At 32.2% G+C, this 25,059-nt stretch overlaps 1 protein-coding gene and 1 long non-coding RNA gene across 4 annotated transcripts; one reads left to right on the top strand and one right to left on the bottom strand.

Moving 5' to 3' along the window:
- Positions 1-3,495: 3,495 nt before the first annotated feature.
- Exu (maternal protein exuperantia) lies at positions 3,496-16,037 on the top strand. 3 transcript variants are annotated; one of them, XM_076318539.1, is made up of 6 exons: positions 3,496-3,755; positions 13,669-13,972; positions 14,078-14,359; positions 14,574-14,766; positions 14,867-15,009; positions 15,119-16,037. In XM_076318539.1, exons 2-6 carry the CDS (start codon positions 13,685-13,687, stop codon positions 15,425-15,427), a joined length of 1,215 nt encoding a protein of 404 aa, XP_076174654.1. In that variant the 5' UTR covers positions 3,496-3,755; positions 13,669-13,684; the 3' UTR covers positions 15,428-16,037. The 3 variants fall into 3 exon arrangements, with proteins under 3 accessions (XP_076174654.1, XP_076174653.1, XP_076174655.1); XM_076318538.1 differs by lacking the exon at positions 3,496-3,755 and adding an exon at positions 12,251-12,462; XM_076318540.1 differs by lacking the exon at positions 3,496-3,755 and adding an exon at positions 12,514-12,658.
- LOC143150348 (uncharacterized) lies at positions 6,695-12,815 on the bottom strand. Its single transcript, XR_012993038.1, has 3 exons — positions 11,929-12,815; positions 8,522-8,835; positions 6,695-8,438 (listed from the first exon to the last, which is right to left on the bottom strand). It is a non-coding gene; the product is annotated as an uncharacterized LOC143150348 (long non-coding RNA).
- Positions 16,038-25,059: the final 9,022 nt, after the last annotated feature.

Raw genomic sequence — 25,059 nt, 5'->3', positions numbered from 1 at the left:
TTTTATCATGGAGAAATTTAAAAGACGCCACCGTCATCTGTAGCCGAGGTTGGGGGTTGTGTGTGATTCGCCGTATCAGCGCGTCAGCGTGACCTCCTAGTGACCTCCTAGTGACCCCATGACCCCACTGTGACTCGTACTGGGCGGAGTCCGCGCTCGTCTGTGTTCGTTAGAAGGGGAGCATTCATTCGATGCCCCCGTTTTACCATCACCGGCGTCACAACGACCCACCACCCTTGTTCAGTTCTCGTATATATACGACAATGATTTCTACGAAGTAGACCGCATGCGAGCCCACAAACAGATCCAGCGAAGGAATTCCCGACAGAGCGGTCACCGCCTCGTAGGACATGATCCTATAGCCGCGAGTGAACCCGCAACACCATCGAGTGTACAAAAATTTGCAAATCTAACAACAATGACAAGAATCTGAGTATTCTTACGGTGGTTATGAATGTACGATCCAACGTGATCTAAGTGTACCGTATGAAACGGTACAGCAACTTTCTCTATAGGATGTAATAATCCCGGCTTTCGTCCACTCCAAGACTCATAATATAAGCAATTGAGGCATGATCGAACATTTTTTCAAATAAATTTCCATAGACCTTTTTCAAACCAATACTCTCCAGGAAGATACTTAACCCTTTGCACTCGAAGCGTTTTTGCTACCCGAAACTGGCGCCTCGATGAAATCTTTTAAATCGTAAAATTAATATGCAATGGAATATTTTTATTTCAATACTTGACATATATGTTTACATCTTAGAAGAGTGTAATACCTAATTTCCAACTTCAATTTCAAGTCGCAACATTTTCCCGAATTGGAAGAAGTACACTGAATTGTGTGATGACCGAGGGTCTTCTCTAGTTCAACGGGTTAATATCCGAAATGTTCTTGCTCGTCGTGACAGTATCGAACTATATTCAAACTCGATATTTTCGAAACAACCCATTTATCACCCTTTTCTTTTTTTCGAAGTAACACGTTCGACTTTAATTTATATTTCTCGGATTACTACTTGGTAGCTGGCTGTACCTGGTCTATCTCTAATATCTGGTTCGTAATTTTCAATTTTGGATCATACAACAAGTCTATCGGCTAATGATTTTTTTATTTCCCTCACTGCGACAGATTCGAACGAGCCCCAGCTCCAGCAACCATCCTTGAGTAACAGTTTCGTATCCCACTTTTGAATTGTAGTCAGTATAATGAAATAATGTTATTTAATGACCACTGAATGCTTCTGTTAAGATTGAAAATTACAATGACGCATTGCGTGGATCTTAAGTATTATACTATGGAGTGCGAGCGAGGATTCATGCTTGCGCGAAAGAGAAAGCGTGGGAGTGAGCGAATGTATAATACAACGAAAGACTATCCATGGTGGTTGTTGAGTTTTCGACGTTGGGACGTCGGGACCACCTGCGAAGGATTAGAACATCCGACTTATCCTCCACGACAACCCAAATCTCGTAACTTAAGTCACATAGGCCCCAAATCCCACCATATAAGAAAGACTGAACAGAGGTTTGGTTTGTATCGAACACCAAGGGTAGAACAACATAGCCGGCATCGTTATTATTATATCGCATCATTAATAGATCAACCGATCTTGTTAGTAGCGTTTAGTGTTTATTAAATATCTTATTAGACTATATCGACTATAATACCCCATAGAAATTAAGGTTCAATATCGTCCTGCGTCATCAACTATTCGATACTCGGCATAAACGACAATGACTTCTACGGAGGACATGGTTAGTTTAAGAATATCTGTAGAAACAAAAGTTAATATATTGTACGGAAATTTATTTATTATAATTTCGAAAATTATTCAATACCCGAAACTTTTGGGACCTAAGTTCCTCCTACACTCCCTCTTCCCAAAATTTGACATCGATCAGTCTCTGAGTATGTACATATATACATATGTATCTACATTCGTATAGAAAATTGTGAGATTTATGTACATACATACATCTTCATTACTGTAGTATCTGAAATGTGAGGTTATGTTCGTGATACCAAAAAATTGCACAGTTCAACGCCCTGTATGCAGTTGCAAAAAGTTTTCTGGTGCATTTAGAGAGAAGAATCAATTTGTTACGATTTGCTTTCGCAACGTTGCAGCATTTTAAATAAAGAATGTGCCTCTGGCATTAGAATAACGCAAGGTACACGAAAAGATTGCACAGTCGAACTTGTACCTTATAATTTGTTTGTATTTAGTGTAAGTTGAATGTATGTTTTAAATACGTTTTGTCTGAATGTCTCAAATTTGTGTTTACTGTTGTTTGAAAGCAAGTATTGCCTTCGTGTTGCCTTATGACCTCTCAACATCGTTTTGGTATATTGACGCATTGTCGTAAGGCAACATGCACGCAATACTTGCTTTTAAACAACCGTAACTACAAACTGAAAACTCCCACATTACGAATATTACAGCAATGAAGATACATGATATTCAGAATGAAAAAATATTACCATGAAGTAGACTTCGAACTTCATTTGAAAAAAAATCACAATTCTGCGATAACTTTTAACGAAATTATAACTGTTTGAAGATTGACAATTTTTCGTATAAAATTTACCGAGCCTATAATTTAGCACGCAAATGTATAAATATGTAGATGGCAGTGGCTGGCAGTCAAGGTGTATGTACATAAAATGGTTAAACTTAAAAAATTCAATTTGCGTGATCGACCGGAGTAAGGTATACCCTCAACTAACACCAATCTCATACGATTTTGATCTTTGGCAAGTGCATTTTTTGCACGTGCACGCAATTGATATAATAACGACTGGTCACGCGAGTCGGAGTTTTTAAGTACACCCGTTATACGTCTTATGTTATGTCGAACACCGTGATATGTTTATAGAAACAGTAAACAAGCGGTGATCCCGTGTCGATGCACACATTATCATGAACGTGTAGACACATGTGTGTAGCTAAAATTCAATGTATGGTATCGAAAGTTTTTTGCAAATATTTCGGAAACTAAAGCCGATCACCAATTTTTTTTTTTAAACGAACAGGTTCTTCAAAACATTTCCCTTTATAATATATTTAAACGTGAATAAAATTCATGAACTTGTTATGTGTGTAGATTCAACGTAAAATCGTTTCGTGCCTGTCGCAGCCAAAACACGAACCAAACGAACATCGTACAGCAAGGTTTAGAAAGCAAGAAGTGTATCGCGCGCAATACACAAGTGACTGTGCAACTTTATCACCGCATTGCATATCGCTTGGATATCAGACACGTTGCACGTACGTGCAAATGTCACGGTATCTACGTGCATTGTTATCAGCGAACGCGGCGTCCAATCCAAACGTGAATAAAGTCAATCACGAACGACGAGAGATCTCTATCAAGTGGAGAAAGGGCAGGTGGGGCAATGGAAGGAAAAGAAACAAAAGAAGAGCAAAAGAGCGAAGGATAACACAGAAAGGAGATAAAAATAATATGAGAAAGCCTGGGAGGCCGGAAACAAAGGAAAGACAATAGACTGTCGAATCTCCACACGAAGTTACCGGTCTTTTGTCTACGTTTCACGGTATTCGCAAAGGTGCGAGTGCGGAAAGAACGAATCGAAATCATCGAAGAAAGAATCACGGTTCATACGGACGGCTATCCATCTGCAACGAAGAATCGTTATTACTGTTGATAATCAAGCTGATCCATGTAAGAAAGTGTGATTAGAAATCAGTGCTGATACGGTTTCCTCGACGACGTAAACAATTCGTTTCGTAAGTCTCTTTTTCACCATTCCGACTTCTTTTACGTATGATTTTTATCTCTTCTGTGTCGTTTAATATGTATACGTAATGAGAGCTCATTTTACGTTTAACAGTAAGCGTTAGAATCATCAATTTCACAAACGAATTGAAATCGTATGAACGTTTTCAAGAGATCAGACACATAACCAACATTCTTTTTATGATCTTCGTTAACCTTTCTTTCATTGTCTGAATCATGTACATACATATGTACGTATTCCGGTTAAAAGTTACTTTCCAATGAGAATTGTTGCGATAATGTTACCAATTGTGAACCAGAAGAGAAATAACTAATCATGGCTGAAATTAGAAAAGTGAGAAGTAATTTTAAATGAAGTAAGTTGTGTTATTCTTCGCAACTGTGAATTTTTTTATAAATTAGCTTCTGTCGTTGGCAAAGGAGATTTTGCAAATCCATTAACATGTATTTGACCGAGAATTAGCCCAACAAATCTTATCATAGCTTATCTCTTAGTATATCTCGCTTATTTGTGTTTATACACACGTCGATATGACTTCTCAACAATGTAAGATGCATTTACATATAATACACAAAACTAGGACATTTATTTTCCATGATGATTTATTAATATAGAAATGATTAAAAATATTATGCTGTCTGGTATATAATTGTTTTCAACGAAGTAAATTAAACATTCTATCTCTTCATTCTTTTTATAAACCACGATAATTTTTAAATATTTGAATAAAAATTCATATTTTTTGCTATTTAATTGTAAACTTTATCTTCTCTATTAATTTCAGTAAGTTATTTCTCACGGTAGTAAACTACTGATTTTAAATGCGGTAACTTCAAAAATATATACATATATATGACACGTGTGCCCTTTCAGGCACCCTCGAAATATTATTCTTTGTTCTGTTATTCATCGCTTCGGATGAAAAATGCGTTGCTAGAGATATAGAAATGATCAGTTTCATCTTGTTTATCCAAGCTAGGTTGAATATTAATCACTGTATAAATTTATTTCAATGTTTTTGTTTGCTCTCGCTCGTTTCCTTTTTTCTCTTGAATTCCGATCTATAATCAATAATGTAACTCAAAGCATCGATCTCGTTCACAAATACAAATTTAGTTGCAATATGTTTTTCCCAAAACATCTTTATTTCACGCGTTTCATTCGAATTTTTTTATGTCAACATTTCCTATCAGAAAACAAATATGAAACCGTGCGACACGTGCACAAATAGCAAAATCAAACCTGAATATTAAGCGACCGGTGAATATGATATACTCCGAGCCGTTTGAATACTTTTTATTATTTACATACATGATATTCTGGTTTCTTACCAATTAAAACAAAAAACATGTAACGTTACAAAAAGGCTGTAATGTTTTTAAAACTTTTTTCCTGTTACTTTTATTTTATAATGCTGCCAATTCAAATTTTTAATAAATATTATTTGATACGTTTCATTATATTTGACTAATTGTCATTACAATCTTTTACTGTTAAATCCCGAATACAATATCGATTTTATAAAATATTAAATATCTGAGTCTCTTAATCGAATAATCTGCAAATAACAAGCAATACTAGAATTCATAACTTAAAATGTTGAGAGCTGATTGTTTTCTCTAAATTAAAAATCAAATAGAACCAAACGTAGTTAATATTCAATTAACAAATTCTTATTTACAAACAATGAATTTCTAGCTAAATATATTAATAAAAATGGATTATTGTATTAATATTCGTCCATTAACAACAAAGATAAGCAAAATTTGTATCTAGACAAAAGTTTCGAATACCGAATAAAAATGTTTTATACGTTATTCGTTGAACAAAAATTAGAATTTGAGTTACAGGTTTAAATATGTAATAATAAACAAATATAAATTTAACTGTCTGATCGAATAAATTGTGAATAAACTGGAATACATTTCTTATCAATAATGACGCCACATTTTCAATCTTGTATAATATTTATAAGACTGTGAATATTATTATCATCAGAAATGTTAATAACTAACAAGGTGTGTTACGATGTGTTACATAAAATATGACAAACATGAGTGAGATTTTTTAATTCGGCTACTATATAATGTTACTACTTTTATAGTGCAGTCTTTTGCAACTTAAATTTTTCATCTCAATATTGAATTCAATAGCCATAGCATAGAACCTGTAGACTTCCAATGGATGTCGCCACTGTAAGTATTCATTGTAGATCCTGACATCGTGTGTGTCATTAATAATTGAACAATTTATTAATTACGTATAATTATATTATCGACTATTGTAAGTTTGAAAATTATAAATAATTTTCTTAAACAGAAGACACGTATCGTATTAATTGAATAATGCAAATTTTAATGAATTATAATCATTTTAGTTATAAGTATAATGGATGATTATTTAAAAGAAGGAGGTCTCACTGATTTTGATGATCTTTAAATATGTCGTTGTTGTAAATTCAAATTATAATATTCAGTTTATCATAATACACAGGGATTTCACATATTCGATAATATAATAAATTGTAAATACAAGAATATAAAGTAAAAATATATGAATAAATGTACAGTAATACAACTTGCTTAAGATGAGGCTTTGCATACTTGTATATTTATTTACCCTGATTTATTATGTATAGCATTATAACAGCAGATACTCGATAGCTTTCTTATTATTTATAGTTAAAATTTTATCATTGCGTATTTTTTCTTTTTATTTATTCAAATTAATTGGATCTTAATTAAAATAATTTTATTTTTTTACACGAAATATGGTACTTACCGCTGTGTACACAAAGAGAATTCAAAACTCATTACTACTTACAAAATTAAATAATAAATTAAAAACGAATAAAAAAAATTCATTTACTTACATAGTTCACAGAATTAATTATCCAGTCATGGCTGAAAACAAAACAAAAATAAATACAAAAACTATTTATTACACGATATCAAATAAATATATAAATAAAAACACACTTTATGCACAATGCTACTTACTTTTGTATATAGAACGATAGGTACCATATTTTACGCAAAAAATAAAATTATTACTAATCAAGATCTAATTAATTTAAATAAATAAAACGAAAAAGTATATTAAAAAATACTAGGAATCGAACTCGAGTCTGCTGGCAGAGAAGAACGACACTTTACTCTTACGCTATCGTTCAGCTTGAAAAACACTGCAATTGTTCTGTAATTATACACAGTGATGAAATTTTAACTATAAATAATTAGGAAACTAAGTATCTGCTCTTATAATGCTATACATAATAAATCAGGTTAAGTAAATGCACAAGTATGCAAGGCCTTAACCAGATCGATGAAGGTCTTGTTTTCTCCTTGTTAGTATAGTGTGCCCTTCCTGATTCTCGGCTTGGAATTCAAAACCTAAAGGAAGATAGCCAAACCTTTGATCATCTAACAGACGATCCTTTAGCACCAATGGATTGGCAGTCCTTGAATCTATGTCAGCCATTGCCTAACGATGTCTGACGCGCCTTAACATCAATGTTGCATTCGTTCCAACACGCATTCTCAACAATGATCATTTTTATTCAATTTAACAACTAAAACAGTCCACACTTGTTAACAAAAAAAACTTTAATTGTCCTCATAAATGATTGTGTTCTTCTAGTAGCGGTTTTTTTCTCCAAAATCTTCAAATAGACGATGCAACCATGATGCTTCGTGAGTTGCTTTCGCAAGTGCGACATTTTTCCCATAATGCAACACACAGGTTATTTGTTGTCCACAGTTGACAACTTTAATACCTGTGACTAATCCTTCGCCGCTTAACTCTTTTATTGCATTTGGATCTCGATGATCAGAACGTCGATGTTAGGTATGTTGGCAATTTTCTGTGGGTGTGTGGTACTGTTGTTCTCGCTCGCAACATACGCCTTTTCGATTCTACTTAACTTGTAATGGTTTCCAGACAACGTGACTTTTACTAATGACTTAACTAATTTTCCATTGTTTGAAATCTTGCAGTTCTCCTTAACGAAGGTTAAATTGAGTCGCATTTCTGTTAGCTTTTTGATAGAGGATAGATTTAACCCACGAGATGAAACATAAAGCACGTCAGTCATTTTTCATTCGAAAACTTTCTGTGAAACCTTTGCAGATTCGGTAATTGGATGCAATTTTTTGCATTAAAATTCTTTTAACGGTGACACGTGGCTGGTTGCATCAAAATCGATTATTCAAGTGTGAAGTTCCTTTAAGTTTCCGTTTTTACGGAAAAATAAATATCATTTAAAAATTTTCCTTCCGACATTGTATCAGTCTTCTCTCTTTTGTTTTTCCATGATTTGTACTTTATACAGTCACTTTTATAATGACCAGACTTCTAAAATCTATTTTTATTACTGTTTCGGCACCCTGCAAATACTCTCTTGAATCCTTTGTCCCTTTGCGTCTTTTAAACTCGTCAATTAATTTACCTTTTACAAGTTTCAAAGTAAAATCGTTTTCTGGTCTACTTTCGAGAGCTGGGAGCCAGGATTTCATAAAACTTTTAGGAGACTTCCCAATAGTATATACTGCCATTCATTTATCCGGTAAATTCTGTCCGAGAGCAGCTATCTACATCATTTAAATATTCTGACATTTTGGTGATGTAAACAGCACATCGTCATCTTTTTTCATTACTTGGTTCGGCACAGTCGCTTTAACAAAAGAATTTTGCTTATTAAAGTGGACTCTTGGAGATAACCCTTTAACGAATCCTATGCTTCACGATTATCTTTACCTAGAACTGACTATCTAACAACTGATTATCTTTAACTAGAAGTTCAATTATAATACGTGTTTCATTGGTCTTTTGCGTCCACGCAATGGCCGCTGGATCAGCTTTGTCTTCCATTACCACATTGCATAATTTCTTTTTGATCGATAACAGTTCCAAATTGTAACTTCATACTAAATAATTTTCATTGTTTAATTTCTGAACTGAAAACTGAGTATCACTCATACTAGACATTTTGGCTTGTTTCGTTATTCTTTGCATCACACGAAAAATTTGGGGTGGGGTGGTAAATTTTTTTCAAACTTTTTCTGGCGATTCTAGAGGAAAAATAAGTAAACACATATCTGAGCTTTTTTACCACTACTCATTATTTATCGACATATTTAACAATTGATTTTTTAAATTTTCTCTTATGTATAGTTCCTTAAAAGCATTGTTACAACTGCAATGGCGAAGGTAAATAGTATCTTACGTACATTCGTACGTAAGATCGTAAGAAATAAAGTTTTTTCCTTTATTTTTATTAATTTTTTTATATTTTCATGTATTTGTTTATTTGTATCTATTTTTATAAACGGTAAATGAAGGGTTCTCTGCTTCTCCTTAAGTTTCTAAAAATGTATTTGAATTTTGATTAATATTAATAAACACGTTTCTTGTAGTTTCAATATCAGTAAGCATTTACCGTAATTTAAACAGTCATTACTGGTAAGCATCATCTTGAGCACTTGTTACATAAATTTTAAAACGTTTTCATATACAATTCAAATCAAATAAAACTAGCTTGCAACATTCTTAATCATATATTTGCTCATATTTTAGATGTTATACCCACCACAATGCATATTATGAACATTATTGCACATAGAGCCTTCTATCTTATACATATGTATTTTAAAACACACTATTACATATGTTTATCAGTGTTCTTTTACGAATATACAAAATTCACCTACAAATGTAAATAACATTTTATTTATGCTTCGTCTCACACATATGTACAAGATGGAAAGCTCTATATGCAATAATGTTCACAATAAGCATAGTGAAAAATATAACATCTTAAATATTAGCAAATATATAATTAACAATGCTACAAGCTAATTTTATTTGATTTGAATTTTACGCAAATGAGTTCCGAACAATTACAAATCGTTTGCATCTGAACTTAAAATATAATTATAAAATTAAAAAAATAATATAACAAACGTATACCATAAAATTGAGAACATAAGCAATTTTTAACGGAGTTGTATTTGTAGCGGCATTGAATTAATAATTTGGTTAAATTTTATAGACCGTGTTATAACAATAAATTTTCTAACGATAAATCTGTCAAAAAAATAATAAAGAAAACGTAATCGTTACACGTTTATTTTACTTGGGAAAACTCGTATTAACCTAATGACAATAACTACTGTTTCAAATACGAAAACATGTAATCTAACGAGAATTGAATTGCACAAAAAAATGCATTACGGGAATAGTTAGTTGTAAACCCGGTTTACCTGTCAATTTAATTGTCAAACACGTTAAAGATCGCAGAGAATTTGATAAATTTGAAACAACTCACGCGTTAGGAATTTTGGATAAATCGGATACAAAAAAAGGCGTCATAGTAAATGTGTGACCCAGTTGACATAATTTATCAATGCTACAAAGCGTATACCGCGCTCTAAACAAGGATAAATAGCAGATAACGAGAGATAAGCTGCAGGCCAATTTATCGCTACCGTCAACATTTTTGCACAGTGCAACGTGCAAATGGAACTTTATGCAGATGCGTCATAACAGTCACGCAAATAAAAACATCTGCTTGCTAATGCATTTTACTTAGAAACCGGTTTTGAATGCTTAATTGAGAACATATCTGATAGTTGAAATCACAATTATAAATTTCCATTACATGTGACACGAATGCGGAAGGTGTTTCTCATAACTTTTCATTTACACTAAACGCACCAGAGACGTTGTGATTATTTTCAACATTTGTTCAAATTACGTATTGTATAAACATCGAAACATTCGATAATTTTACAATATACTTAACACTATACAGGCCAGTTTTGCGAATATCTGACGCTAATGGTTAAATTTTTTCGACAGAATATGATACTTGTGAATACTTTTAATGAATTCGATCTAATTGTTGAACTACAAGGTTAACAAACATGAAAGTTTTACAGTGTATATATGTAAAACAATTCGATAAATTTAACATATGTATAGATTTGTACGCACGATGTTTTTAATTTGATTTGAAAAAAGTTGAAGAATCATCGACTTCGTAGTGTTTCAGTAAAAAAATATAATAACACCAATTAATTAAAAAAGTTATACACAAAGCGTAGGTATAATTTCTTTTAATTATATGTTATGTAAAGAAAAACTCGATTAATTTTTTACAATTATTGATACTACATTTGTCTGTCCTCAATGATAAAAAATGCTTATTGGTGGAGTAGTTTAATTGAGTTGGTCATGATTTATCTTTTGGAGAATTTATAAAACCGAATTGTCGAGTCAAACCTTAAACGTAAAATACGAAAACGTGAATAGTTAGGATTATCCATTTAGGAATTAGAAAAAGATAGTCCAACACAAAGTCACAAATTGACATAAGATAGTCCAAGACACAAAGAACGTATCTACGTTATATTTATGTATATTTAACGCTGTCATGTTGGGGAACTTTTAATTCTCGAAATCGTGATGACGCCACAGTTACGTTAATCACTCAAAATGCTTAATTCACCGAATATGCAACAGTTGTGTTAATTATTCACAAATTTAAAAGTATTTCGATCTATTCTTGGTTAACATTTAAAAAAATCATAGATAAATTCTGTGTCGGTAATCTATAACCATCGCTGTCTGAATGGAAATTCTGGCAATGGATACCAATGGTCACCATAGTACTCGATCTGTTAAATGTTGTAAATCCATGTTAGAAAAAAAATTGAAGAATTACAATAAATTGCTACTTTTTAATCTTAATCCGTTAAGTGATACGGACTCATCGTATGTAATTATGAATGTATGTCCGGAAGAAATTACATATTAGGTGTAGGTGTGCGCGCGTGTGTGTATGGTAAAAATGATCGATGTAAATTTAAAAGGAAAAATTAAAGCGTTTTTAGAACTCTATGTCTTAAAATATATTATATATATATTTAATGAAAATGAATATATTTGATTTAATTTAACGTAAATGAAGAATCGATATAGTAAGTTATCAATCGGTTCCGTAGACAGAAACGCGTTTAAATTTGAAAAGCTTCGTACTCAAAGGGTTAAAAATACGTAAAGAAGTCTTAAATTAATTTCATTTTTATTTCACTAATGTTTCTACATTTAATTGTAACGAGTCGTGTAAATTAACTTATCGTTTAAGTAAAAATGATGCGTACCAAATTGTGTGAAGTTATTCTTCTACAGTCTTATATCTATTTAACATTTTAATCGTATTTGATATCCTTTAAAGGGAGATCCCTACAGGCCAGTTACAACTTCGTATACTTGTAGTGTATTTTAAATATTTCCTATTTTCTTTTTTTTTATCCTCCAAAAATCAATGATTAGTCTTAAATAAAAAAAACGGCAACACTTTTGAAAAGAAATGGGAATCGAATACACACACAATACACACGCTTCAATTAAATTGCACACTGTATTAACAGTTTTACTAATGTAAGTAGATTCACAATTGTCAGGGTCTCTCCTTCATCCAATAGTGACATTGCAACCACGTGATCTTAGGATCGAGCACGCACGCGCAGCTCTGCGAGCGGGCGGTTTACTGCCAATCTCACACGTGCGTTCGAATGAATCTAGTTGCGTTCCAGTAGTTTCCAGTATCTACTAAGCTTTTACAGTGTTGTCGTCTATTACGGCTGTGTAGGAAGAAGTCTACGAAAGAATACACGCAGAAGCCACATAAAGCGGTAAGTGATAGCATAGACATTACAAGAAATGTAGCTGAATTATTGAAAGAGATTAGACAAGTCGTAAACGACGCACGTGTGATGAGAATATCTGTTTTACATACGTGACACAATTCGCAGTGTAGCGACTTAGGACATATTGCGTGGAAGTTGCGAAATCAGGAAAAAATTCACGCAACATTCAGTTCTCTTATTGGTAGATGCACCTGACACAAAATGAGATAGCAGCTGTTAGATCACTTTCTTTTTTTGTCATTGAAAGTGAAGCAGTAATGTTGGCAAATTTTCATTCTCGACATTAATATTATTTCTTCCGAATAACGTGGATTTATTTGTGTTTATATATATTTGATAAATATTCTTATTGTTTCATTTTTATTGCACTTTTAAATAGATACTATTGGGCTGAAAAGTGATTGTGTAGGATAGTTAATACTTTTCTATCTGGTGAATAATTATTTACAAAATTATCGATGGTGAAACAGTCGATATTATTAGATATGCCTTTAGCTATTAGTCTCTTTGTTCAGAAGTATTTATGTACTGTATTGAATTCAAGGTCGACCTTGCCGATACGTGTATAAGCTTCTACTCGCACGCGTACCAAAATATCTCGCCCTTGTATAAAATCCATGTATTCGTTCCAAACATTGACTAGAAGGAAATTTAATTTTGTAACTTGCAATTTGCTCTAACATTTAGAATGTTTAATACTACATTTTATTTTGAATAATAGGCGTATATAAAAGTTTTTCCAATAAATAATCAAACTATGCCTCTTATTTAATTTAATATATATATTATGTATATATAGTATACAATATTAAATTTTAATTTTAATTATTGTCAATAAATTTTGTACACAATACTTAATCAATGCCATTCATACTAATGCACAAAAGATTATGTTAATCTCTTCTTTTCCCTTCCCTTCCCTTCCCTTCCCTTCCCTTCCCTTCCCTTCCCTTCCCTTCCCTTCCCTTCCCTTCCCTTCTCTTCTCTTCTCTTTTCTTCTCTTTACTTTATATTAATTATATATTCAAAATATTTTTATCATTTATTTTTTTACATTTTTCTACTAGCTAAAAATAAAAATTATACAATTGACAAATAAACAATCATCTCTTTATTAAAAAAATATATTCTGCCCAATATTTAATCTTATATAAAAATTAAGTTACTTATTAACAATTGTAATGTTTGCAGATTATTAATTGCAAGAATGGTATCATCAACAGTAATAGAAAATGGGGAAGCTAGTTCACATAGAAAACTTTGTGCTGCTGGTATTAGCTCTGGTAACTATCAAATAGTTGGATGGGATATGGACACTACAGGTAAAAAAGTTATTGACGAAATATGTCAAATAGCTGGGTACACACCTAGTTGTTCATACTCCCAGTATGTAATGCCATACAAAAATCTTAACCCTCCGGCTATGAAAAGACATAACATGAAAGTTGTAACTATTGGAAAGTTTCGTGTACTTAAAGATAACAAAACTAATAAGGTAATTACAGTTATAATTATATTTGGTATAATTATTAATTTATACATAAAACAAAGAATTATTATTCTTATATTTGATTATATTAAATTTAATAATTTTTTACAGGTATTGAAAACTAAAAGTGAGGTTTCTGCATTAACAGACTTCTTAACTTGGCTGGAATCTGTTAGAGGAAATGCAAAAGATGGAGTTATTTTGATTTATCATGAACCACGTAAAGTTATTCCTGCTATGTTAATTGAGTCCTTAAAAAAATATAATCTTCTGGAAAGATTTAAAGAAACTGTAAAAGGTTTTGCAAATGGATTCAATATTGCTGAAGTAAAATGTGAGAACACAGTTCGTACATTTTCTCTCAGAACATTGTCCCGTGCTTTACTTAACCAAGTAAGACAATTTTACTTTACAGTAGTTACTTACATATATCGTAAAATGTGAAGTATTTAGTATTTGCAGCATGAAAATATATTTTTGAAGTGCTTTAAGCAATTACATTTAATATAGTCATTTTGTAGTAGAGGAATGAATTTATTTTCATTAAAACAAGTATTTGTACATATTTGTAAAAAAAAAAACTTACAGAAATTTCTCACAATTTAAGGAAACGGAATTAGATAATGCAAAAGATAGAGCGTGTCTGGCTTTGCAAATAGTACAGCTTTTAAGTTCGCTCGAACGTACAGATGGAACTGAAGCAAATGGTAGTGGTGATGGTGATAATGCCATAAAAAAAACTGTAGAATTTATTAGAGAATTTGTTCAACCAGTAGAAATTGAAGAACAAGAATATGCAGGTATACAACGGAGTTTATATAAAAGTATAAATTAAATAATTATATACAAGAAAAATTATTAATCAGAACTTAAATATGTGATATGTTGATTTAATTTTAGAACTGAAAATAGTATTCGAACGTCAAAATAGTTTGAAGCCTATTTTTGGAGCTCTCTTCCGCGCGAATCGTCGAGAACGACAACATGCTAGTCCTTTACGGCGATTACTTGCTGAAGCAGGAATAGAGTATTCTCAATTACAAGTTCGTATAATATAGAAAAAAAAATTATTTATTGAATCGTGTTAATTACAATAATGTATGAAAATAATAAAAGTAGTAATTAAGAATTAATTGAGTTTTTGCATCACAGGAAGCTTGGAGTAATGGAAAGAGAAAAGGCCTAGAGCAATTAATTAAAGAAAAATTAACAGATGCTGAAGATGAGAAAATAGAAGATTTACTGATCGTCCTTGAAGGTCATTTTGATCCTGATAAGAAATCAAAATCAAGAATATCGCAAAACAGCGATGAGACAGAAGTGGAATATTATAAAGTCAGAGGTGACAAAGAAAACAATAACAAGTGTGATTCTGATATTGAAAGTCCAGATACTATTACTTCTAGTTCACCGCTCAAAATAAAATCGGAATCTGAGAATAGTACAATAGTAGAAGAATAATAACTGAATAGTACAGTTATTTCCTTCAGTACCTTTTAATTAATAAGATGAATATTGTTATCAGTAACTGAGTTTAAAATCATTCCGTTTATTCGATAATAACGTTATTTAAACGTGATAAAATGTGAGTGTTATTTGTTGCAGTATTGTATTTAAGTTTTATTTTTGTTATAAGAAAGTATAAATTTTATCCTCGTAGGGATATAAAACTTGACCTATTTAACAAAGAAATGTACAAATAACACATCAATTATTTTTAGTTTGTGATACAAAGAAACATTTAATATTTGTTTTGATTAATTATTAATTTTATGCTCATTATTTTCTATTTAAAAAGATTCAAGAGTTGAGACGAATATTGCATAGAGAGACTGCTCGATATAGAAATCTATTCAGACAGTACATTTTCTTTTTTTTTTTTTTCATAATTTTGAGATTAGCATATGTTGTTTTTTACTTATTACTAGTGAGTTTGCATAAAAAGTGCATAGTGATATTAAAGAATATATTTTTGTACCACAAAGTTTATTAAAATGAACATTGCACTTGTTCATTTACACGTTAAAAATTATCGTACTGAATAATTAAATAAAGACTTGGAACTATTGTATTTTGGTTTTAATTACTAATATAAACCTACGATAATCTTTCCCATTTTTGTTTTACGTTACAATGTATAGTTTAGGAGCGATTAAATCACGTATCGTGTAACGTATTACTTTTTTCATTATGGAGTAAATGATAACTGCACGTATATAGGAAAAATAAAAGTCTCTAGCGTGATTTTGCTGTGTTGTAAAGCGCATCTAGAATGAGCGCAGCCATCGAGATAAAGACAGAAATGAATTAAATATATGAATGCCTATGCAGTGGACCGTTGTATCCGCTTATGGACTTCCATAAAGCGTGTCAAACGCCTCGAAGCGTAAACAGGATTGTGCATCGCGTAGAAGATTAAAATATTAATTTTCTTAACCAAAGGAAAAATTTGATTTAGAATCCTTTATTAGTTCATTAGACGTATCTTCGGTATTCAGTGGAACTTTACGAGAGGAAGTTAACATTCATCTGGAAATTGATTGCTACTCTTTTGGTGATACAAATTGATGAATTATATTGTTGGAATTTATAATTACTGACTATAATACGTAAGTCTAATATATTTTTCTACTTGTTCATATTTTGTACATATATACTTATCACTACTTATCCAGATGGATTAATAACTTTAAACCTAATATGCCCTGATAGTCAATTCCTACACGTATACACTATTACAATATATGATAAATTCTAAAATAATTGTTGCGCAAGAAAAGACTTTTTAAACACTTCCTATAGAATTATAATGGTTAATATATTTTTCCATAGAAATACCACAAAAATTAATATTCTTTTAAACAAGAAATTTATCGATTACTAACAATGATTTCTTTTTGCCAAATTTACCGTTTGTCGACATTTTTTTCCTACAGTACTTAAGGAAATACTTAATATACACTATATAATTTCTTCTGACAATATACGTACATTACAAACAAATACAAATAAACTTACAAATAGTCCGATAAGAGCTATGTATTACGTTGCAATTAAGAATAATAAATTGCAACGAAAACTCGTATGAAAAACCCATAAATTCAATTCGAGCAAAGGAAAATGATACTTGTATCGATTTAACAAGAAACGTGTGTATGTATCTTCAGTTATCGTATTATCATTTTGATATGATTCTTTTCGTAGAAAGCAATCCATGGAGCACAAAACATTTCTGCTGCATCGCGATCAGCAGGTAGCGAAAAGGAAATTCCTGCTGTTGGAAACCCGTTAATTTAAAGTTCGTGAACGTAAAAAAGTATAACGACAATTAATATTCCGATGTGAACGATTGTGCAGAATCACAATGTCAATAAACTAAACACAGAGAATTGTAAAATAAATGCGCATATACGATATAATAAATATTAATTTTCGATTCATATATTCGTGGAAAGCTCACGGAGTTTCTGATATATTATGTTTACTGTTGAATAAAATGTAAAATACGAATACGAATTAAGAAAAATAATACTTGAGAACATTATGTTAAACGCTTCGCTTCATAATTAAAATGGAAAAGAAAATGAAAACAAAATAAATATGTTTCTCAGGAAATAATTTATTCATATTTTGTTTAATACTTGAGTATCAAAATGTCAAAAGTATAGATGTACAGCAATTACAAAAAATATGTGTAGAGTAGTGATATTATTGCAATAGTTAAAAGGGTATACTGTCAGCAAAAAAAGATTTAACATAATTACTTGTCATATTAGTGATTGAATTACCGATGTAATGTATTATTGCTAACGTTAGACTAATTCTAAAAATATATACAGTAGTCCCCATTACTATTCATTGCTATCGTTTATTAAAAAATTAGTATATTCGTCATTGTATCGTCGCGAGAGTATTATCAACGTATCGATTAAGTTTTAATAAATCTGAGCGCAACCGTCTTTGAACTATTTTTAATTATAATTAAGTAATTATAAGGTTTTTTATTTTTCATATAAAACCTTTAATTAAGTAATTATAATTATCGTAATTAAACGTTTTTTTTTTTTTCAGAAATGATTCGAACAACGTGTACGTTACAACAGTTACAGCAAGTTAATGGTTTTAATCCCTTTTCGTTGGGATAACTTCGTCAAACAGTTGGCGAAGTTACAATGGAAAATATAAAAATCCCTATTTTGCATTCGTGACACATAAAAACTGGCGCGAATTCACTTTGCAGTTTCAAGCGCATCTGTACATAATATAAGATTCGCTTGTTATTGCTCTACCTCGTTCATTCTCCGCAAATCCCATTCACTCTCCTCTCTAGACAGCACGTGCGAGGTCAGCTTCAATCGGAGATAAAAACAGTCGATTTGTGGAGCAGAAATGCTACCTTTGTCGGTTACATGAAGTCGAGCAAATCCAATTCATCATAATTTCATATAACCGGGGATTACTGTACATTTCGAAACATGCACGTTAAGGCTGCCCCATATAATTTCTATTATTAGAATTTTTTTCAATAAAACAGACGCAACTGCACTACGAAATTTTTAAACCAAATCTATCGTTAATGATCGTATATTGTCGATACGACGCTAAACTTGGAGAAAAAGAAACAGTAACATACTTTACTAGTTCTTTATTCGAGCATTTTTACCTTATAAATGTTACTCGTTAAATATACATTTGTAATAGTGTCGATACTCACTTGGTATCGATCTGCTTCTTTGGAATGCAAAATTATCGTCGGTACCAGAAATTATTGGTAACTATTATACATTATCGTATCCTTAATACGAAATGTATTTCGATTCTCATTTTCAACATATTTATCCATCAAATTGCTTAAGTATAAAAAATAAATAAGAAATACACATAAAAGAAATATTCTCCTACGGATCTTTGTTTTCCAGAAAATATCATACTCTCTTTATTAAAACTCGGATCAATGAATTTCACTGTAGATGTGTATCGTGTTTGTATACAATATGTAGAAGTAATAATTTATAACCAAAAACGCTAGTTTTTTATATTTAATCGTACATAACACGATTCACGTAACTTAGAGAGCCAAAAAGAATTCCCCTAAAAGGAATGCAGATTTAGCGATCAAAACGTTAATGATCAATTGGTTAAAGCTTCCATTGTACAGGATGACGATATCAATAAGCTTCGAAAAGGATTGTTTCATTATTCAACAGAATTTCGTATCGAATTATACAATGACCAATAGCAATACTATCGTGAAAACATAATTTATTAGCAAAAATACATACGTATTTTTCTCACATCACGAACATTACTTACATTATTGTACATAATTCCTTGCAGTGTAAGTACCAACGTATACAGAGATCTATGAAGTTAATATTATACTGTATGGTAGGACTGGTCCCGCATGCGATAGTAGATAAAATTTTGCGTTTAACTTTTAATCAATTTGAAACCACAGTATACCCGTATCAATTTATTTACGAACACAAACCGATACGTTTTGTTATGTTGTACGAAATCAATTATTCGTCAGGCAAGTAGCTTTCGTATTTAAAAATACTTTACTCCACGGTTTTAATTTATTTTTGCGTACATATAGCAACCTCTTAAGGAACATTACCTATCGTTCCAGTTTTATTATTACGAACGAACGATTTCGCATTACGTTTTCATTTCAACGACTTTACTTGTATTTATCGTTCTCCAATGGTTTACAGAACATTGTGCAACCTTTCGATCATCACCACTTGCAAATTTTTCGTTTAAAGTAACATTCACTCGACCGAGCGTTACTGATCAAAGCGTTCCCAAGCGTATTCAGAGGCGTGAAAGAAGCGAAAATAAATGCGTTTTTGCAATTTTATTATACCGTTATCCACCATTTTTCGCGAGTCTCGGATTTCTGCGCCGACGGAATTCTTCTTCACTTCGGAATACCTATTGCTCAACCGCCTCGAGTTCAAGATTGATGTTATAACGTATCGTGCGTATCGTATAATAGACGAATAAGGAGAAACACGTACGACTTCCACTATACTCGAGGTACAACCTTTGGCTAAATTACAGTAATAAAGGTATCGAAATATTGATAATTACGCCAATGGGATATTGCGAACGGTTATATATCTGTTTGTATTTAGAAATTAATTCCATGACAGAGTAAACAATTAATAATCGGTATATACGTACCGCCATTGAAAATATATATACTGCGTAATGCTTTAAAAAATATACGTCAACGAATAATTTTGTTCGTATTTGGATGTTAACATTCGTAATTTTTTTCTTCTTCTTTCGATCGCTACTCAATCCATTTTTCCAAATTCGAAACGTTTCAATATTATTTGCACAGAATTCATTATTTGAAAGACCTCTGCTCAACGGAAACGTGTTAAAATTGTTCCTTCTTCAGGAAAAGATTTCTGGATGCAATCGCGATCGGAATTGTACGGTACTTCAATCGCAATTAGCCAGTGTGCGAATATATTTTACATCCACTGTACATGCAATACGGTTTCGGTTTTTATCACGAACACTTTCGTGATATACATGTAACGGATACATTTTCCGTCTTGAAGCGTAACAAATGATAACGGTCAACAATTATTGTTAAACCTCTCCCAAGCAAGCCAACGTAACAAACGTAATTACGAGGAGTACATGTGCCATAATTGAAACGGTTCCCTCGTTAAGGGAGTGTGGCGTTGCGGCATGGACAAAACGATTCGATTTAGTTAAGAAGCAATCGTTTCGCGCGGCACGGTCGTCGACAATCGTTCACCGGCCTCGAGAGAAAGCTAACGGACGAGCAATTTTCCGGGGAATCTCAGTGCATACGAATGCGTGACATCGGGCTGTGCTCTATTAGTCACTCAGTCAGTGACAGGTACAATAAACCGGGACGAAAATGACGATGCGAACGACGACATTCTCACTTTTTATGCGAGCATCTGACGCGGTGATGAAAGCAATGCTCTCCGCGTGGTGAAAAATAAAACGCAACGAGACCGAAACTTTGTTACATCGGTGGTGGCGTTTCGAGTTTACAGAATGAAGAAGAGGATCGAGTTATTCAGAGCATTAAATGATCAAAGTGCGGGCTGCAGGTGAACCAAGGCAGAGCAAGAGAGGAGAACGAATCTATTCCTTCTCCTGTGAACAGGAAGCATTCTGTTATGGAAAATAGACAGTAGCTCGATTGAAATTCGAGAATGCTGAAACGTATACCGCAAGAGACCAAGGAACCCCTTCTACGAAAATTAAAACAATTCGTGTATTTACGCCGATCGTGAACGTTTACAAACACATGTGTATCTAACGTTGACGTTACATAAAGTTTGCATTGTGACATTGTGACAGGTAGGTAATCACTAGAGTCGCGAATAAATATTCACAATTAAATTTTTTGTAAGTGTTGCCACGGTATCTTCGTAAGAGTAATGGGTGTTGTGGGTTAACGTATTAATTCGTCCCTGAAGGGATTAAAAAATATTTATTGGTAACTTTTTACGAAATAATATGTATTTTATGTACGTTTGATTTATGGTGGGGCATATTGAAGAGAGTATTAGGAATTTTACGGAAGAATGAAATCTATCGAGCAACTGTACCGTTGTTCTAACTTTGCAAGCATTAAATTTCTTTTTTTTCGGAGAATTTCTATTATATTTTATTCGTTAGTTTTATTCTTCAATTTTAGTCGTAGAATTTTTGGAGCTAATGAACAGTAGCTCACTCTTCGCTATTTACATATTTGCCATCTTATTGTCGTTCTGGTAATTTCGAAAAGTTTCTGTAATGTATACTTCTCGATGACGAACTTCCATAACGAAGAGTACACGTGCGAGAAAGAAACATTTGCATATTTGAAACAAGTGCGTTGCATCGAGGACAGAAAAGTACTGTTCTCTAAAAGAGAATATTCATTTGTAAAGAAATATCTGAATAACCATCTACACCAGACACCGTTCCTTAATAAATAAAATCGATGTCTACGTTTATAGACTATTCGTTGAAATTTTTCCTTAAGAAACCAATTTTTTGATAAATATGTAATACTAAATATTCACGTCTCATAAAGCACTTTTGCTACTTTTGAGATAGTGGCTTATTTTGTTGAAAATATTGATTATAATAGGTATAATAAAATGTAACCAAACGGTTTAGCAAAGAAAGTCTATTACTGTTTTTGAAGGACCAGTTAATTTTTTTCCGACTATCGTCTATAATTCTTTTCGAACAATTAGAAACAATAGACCAGAGACAATTTAAAGGATGGAAAATTACTGAGTACCTAATTTATTAGTCTAGTAATATTTTTCTAATTCACGATTTACCTACATATTGAGTGGTCTAAAAAGATATTCTTGATCATCAAGATTGAAATCACCAGCTTTAAACCTAACAAATCATTTCCACATAGTTTCTTCAGCTAAAATATATATTTTTGTAAATTTTACACGCTTTTGAATATGGAAAGAAACAAAGTGCATTCACCTTCGCCATAAACAGTACATATCTTTTTCGCTACTTGTGTGGTATTTTTACTTTTCCAAAACGCATACAATGCACTTTGTTTCCTTCCGCATCAAATGCGTATAAAACTTACAAAAATTGATGTATCTTAACTAAACTTTTTGCTGAAAATGTCTGAAATATCCCCATTTAGAATGTGTACGTGTATCAATTGTTTTAAATCATTCTGATATATTCAGATAAGGCTTAAAGTCAACTACAGCCTAAAATAAAGTATAACAAAATATACATACATACATATGTACGTGTATAATTGCAATGGCGAACAAACAGTTTTCTTATTTTTTAATTCGACTAAGTTTTGCCTCACAGGCTTTCATTATTGCAATAACTATGCTAATATTCTTCAAAGTTTGTATTTTTTAAACACCGTTATTATATTTTGTTACTTTTTCGGGTTTTTTCAAATGTTGATAACATTCTTACACGCCCGTATAACATTTACAGCTAACACTTAAATGCATAAATCGTTCCTACATTGTTTACATTTACCGACTATATATTATTTCATTTGTCGATTGCAACAAATTTTTATTTTGCAATTTGAAACATTTCTTCCGACAAATTCATGTTTCAAGCCTTTGTTAATCTATTTTTGTTAGTATATTGTAGAAAGGAATAATATCACTTTGTCCATCCGATTCGGTTTACGTATCTATATATATATTTACACTCTTGTATTTTGTCAATTTTTGATAGTTCGAGCAGTTAATTTCGTATCGTGTTGTTATCAAAATGTCTTTTTTCGAATCCGAATCCGAGTCCCGGCATTGACCCAAAATCAACGCACCGAGAAAGTCAGAAACCGTTTAAGCAATTCACCTTTTATGCATCTCAGAAACATCTAATGTTTCGCAATTCCGCCACTTTACCGACACTTCCTAGACTGAAATGCCTCGGCGAGTAAAAGAAACCGAAATGAAATTTTGTTTCGCGATCCAAATGTTTCGCGAATAATGGATTTTTCTCTATCCTGCGTCAATTAGCGGACTCCTTTTCGACGGAAATAAATGGAAAATCAAATAAATGCAGCTTATCGTTAAAACCGGTCGTGTCGGTTTCTTCTGAACTCCATTTAAATTGTACTTTCTTTTATTTTTCATTGTGCTGTCTATATACCCTTTTATCGTGTATTAGAGAATTCAATGTTTCGCTTTTTACAGACGTTAAAGAGAACCGTGAATTTAGGATACATTTATAAGGGATAATTATTCTAAAATAAAAGTTCTAATTTGTAAAATGACTTATAAACGCAAACAATGTCTTGAAAATTTGTAATTCGCAGAATGCACGCGATCACGTATACTATTAGTTTGTCGGTATCAAATTAATATTACGTTTATTTAATTGGTCACGCTCGAAGGGATTAAACGATAAAATAAACAAACTGCATTATATTTAAGTATATAGTTTCAAAATCGTCAATGCACATGTCTTTAATATAAGACATTATTATTATAGTACATAATTATAATATCTATTTAATCTATTATTGATTTTTAACAATCGTACGTAAAATTGGACGATTGGACGAAAATTCTTGTTGAATTATATAATAGTAACCTTTTATTAGCAAAGGAAATTATGCCTTTTATAAATGTACATACACATGTACATATATTAAATATTTACAATCGCACAAGTCTAGATGAAATAAAATTAATAAAATGAACAAATTGTTACTCGTGCCGGTATATAAGAGAAGAATTCTTGTTTTACCGACTCCAAAATAGAGTACATTATTTTAGATATCGAATTTCACATTCACGCAATCTATTTTGCATATATATGTAGTTTGAAATTCAACGGGTATACGTACGTACCATAGTTAAATCGGTTTTCAAGTCACTAATTATCTCCGAAAAGAAAGAGACCATTGTTCTTTAAAGTAAACTTCCTTTCGTACAAACGCATTCAAACGTGCTACTTTCTTTCGGATTCCAATTACACCAAAATTCCAAAATACACCATTTATTCTAACCGTTCTCATAATAAATTACAAATGAAATTATTTCAATCTCACATTTTTATAGTTCTTCACCAACCAAGAAAAAGTGTACAAACTTACGGTAACGTTGTTTCTGTTTTTTTTTTTTTTTTATAAACGATGTACAAGTTTCTCGATATTGCTAGATACTTCTCAGATGACGGTGTATCGTTCCTAGGTAACGTAGTAACTTTAATCAACAGAATCAACGAAATTCACGAATATTGAACTCCAGTTGAAAAAGCAAGGATAATTCGATGTTGAACGGTTTAAAGGACTTCGATGAGGGCAATCCCGAAGAAAGATCGAGAGACAAGAAGACACGGTATTCGTTCGAGGCAGTCGCTGCTCGCGAAGAGGACTCGGTAAGGATGGTTGTTAGCAGAGGCAGCAAGCATGCATTAACAGTACTCTGGATGGGCCGGTGGTTCTCTGATTCCTTGATTTCCGTTCCTACCCACCCACCCCTCTACCCCCTATCCCCCTCTCCGGGAGACGGTACCCGTTGGAGGAACAATCTACTACGGAAGGGAGAATTCTTACGCGGTACACGCGGCTCAGTTCATCGGGA

This window comes from Ptiloglossa arizonensis, chromosome 8 (genome assembly GCF_051014685.1).
Source record: "Ptiloglossa arizonensis isolate GNS036 chromosome 8, iyPtiAriz1_principal, whole genome shotgun sequence".
NCBI lineage: Eukaryota > Metazoa > Arthropoda > Insecta > Hymenoptera > Colletidae > Ptiloglossa > Ptiloglossa arizonensis.
Note: the sequence above shows the minus strand (reverse complement) of the source record. Positions and strands in the feature narration are given on the sequence as shown.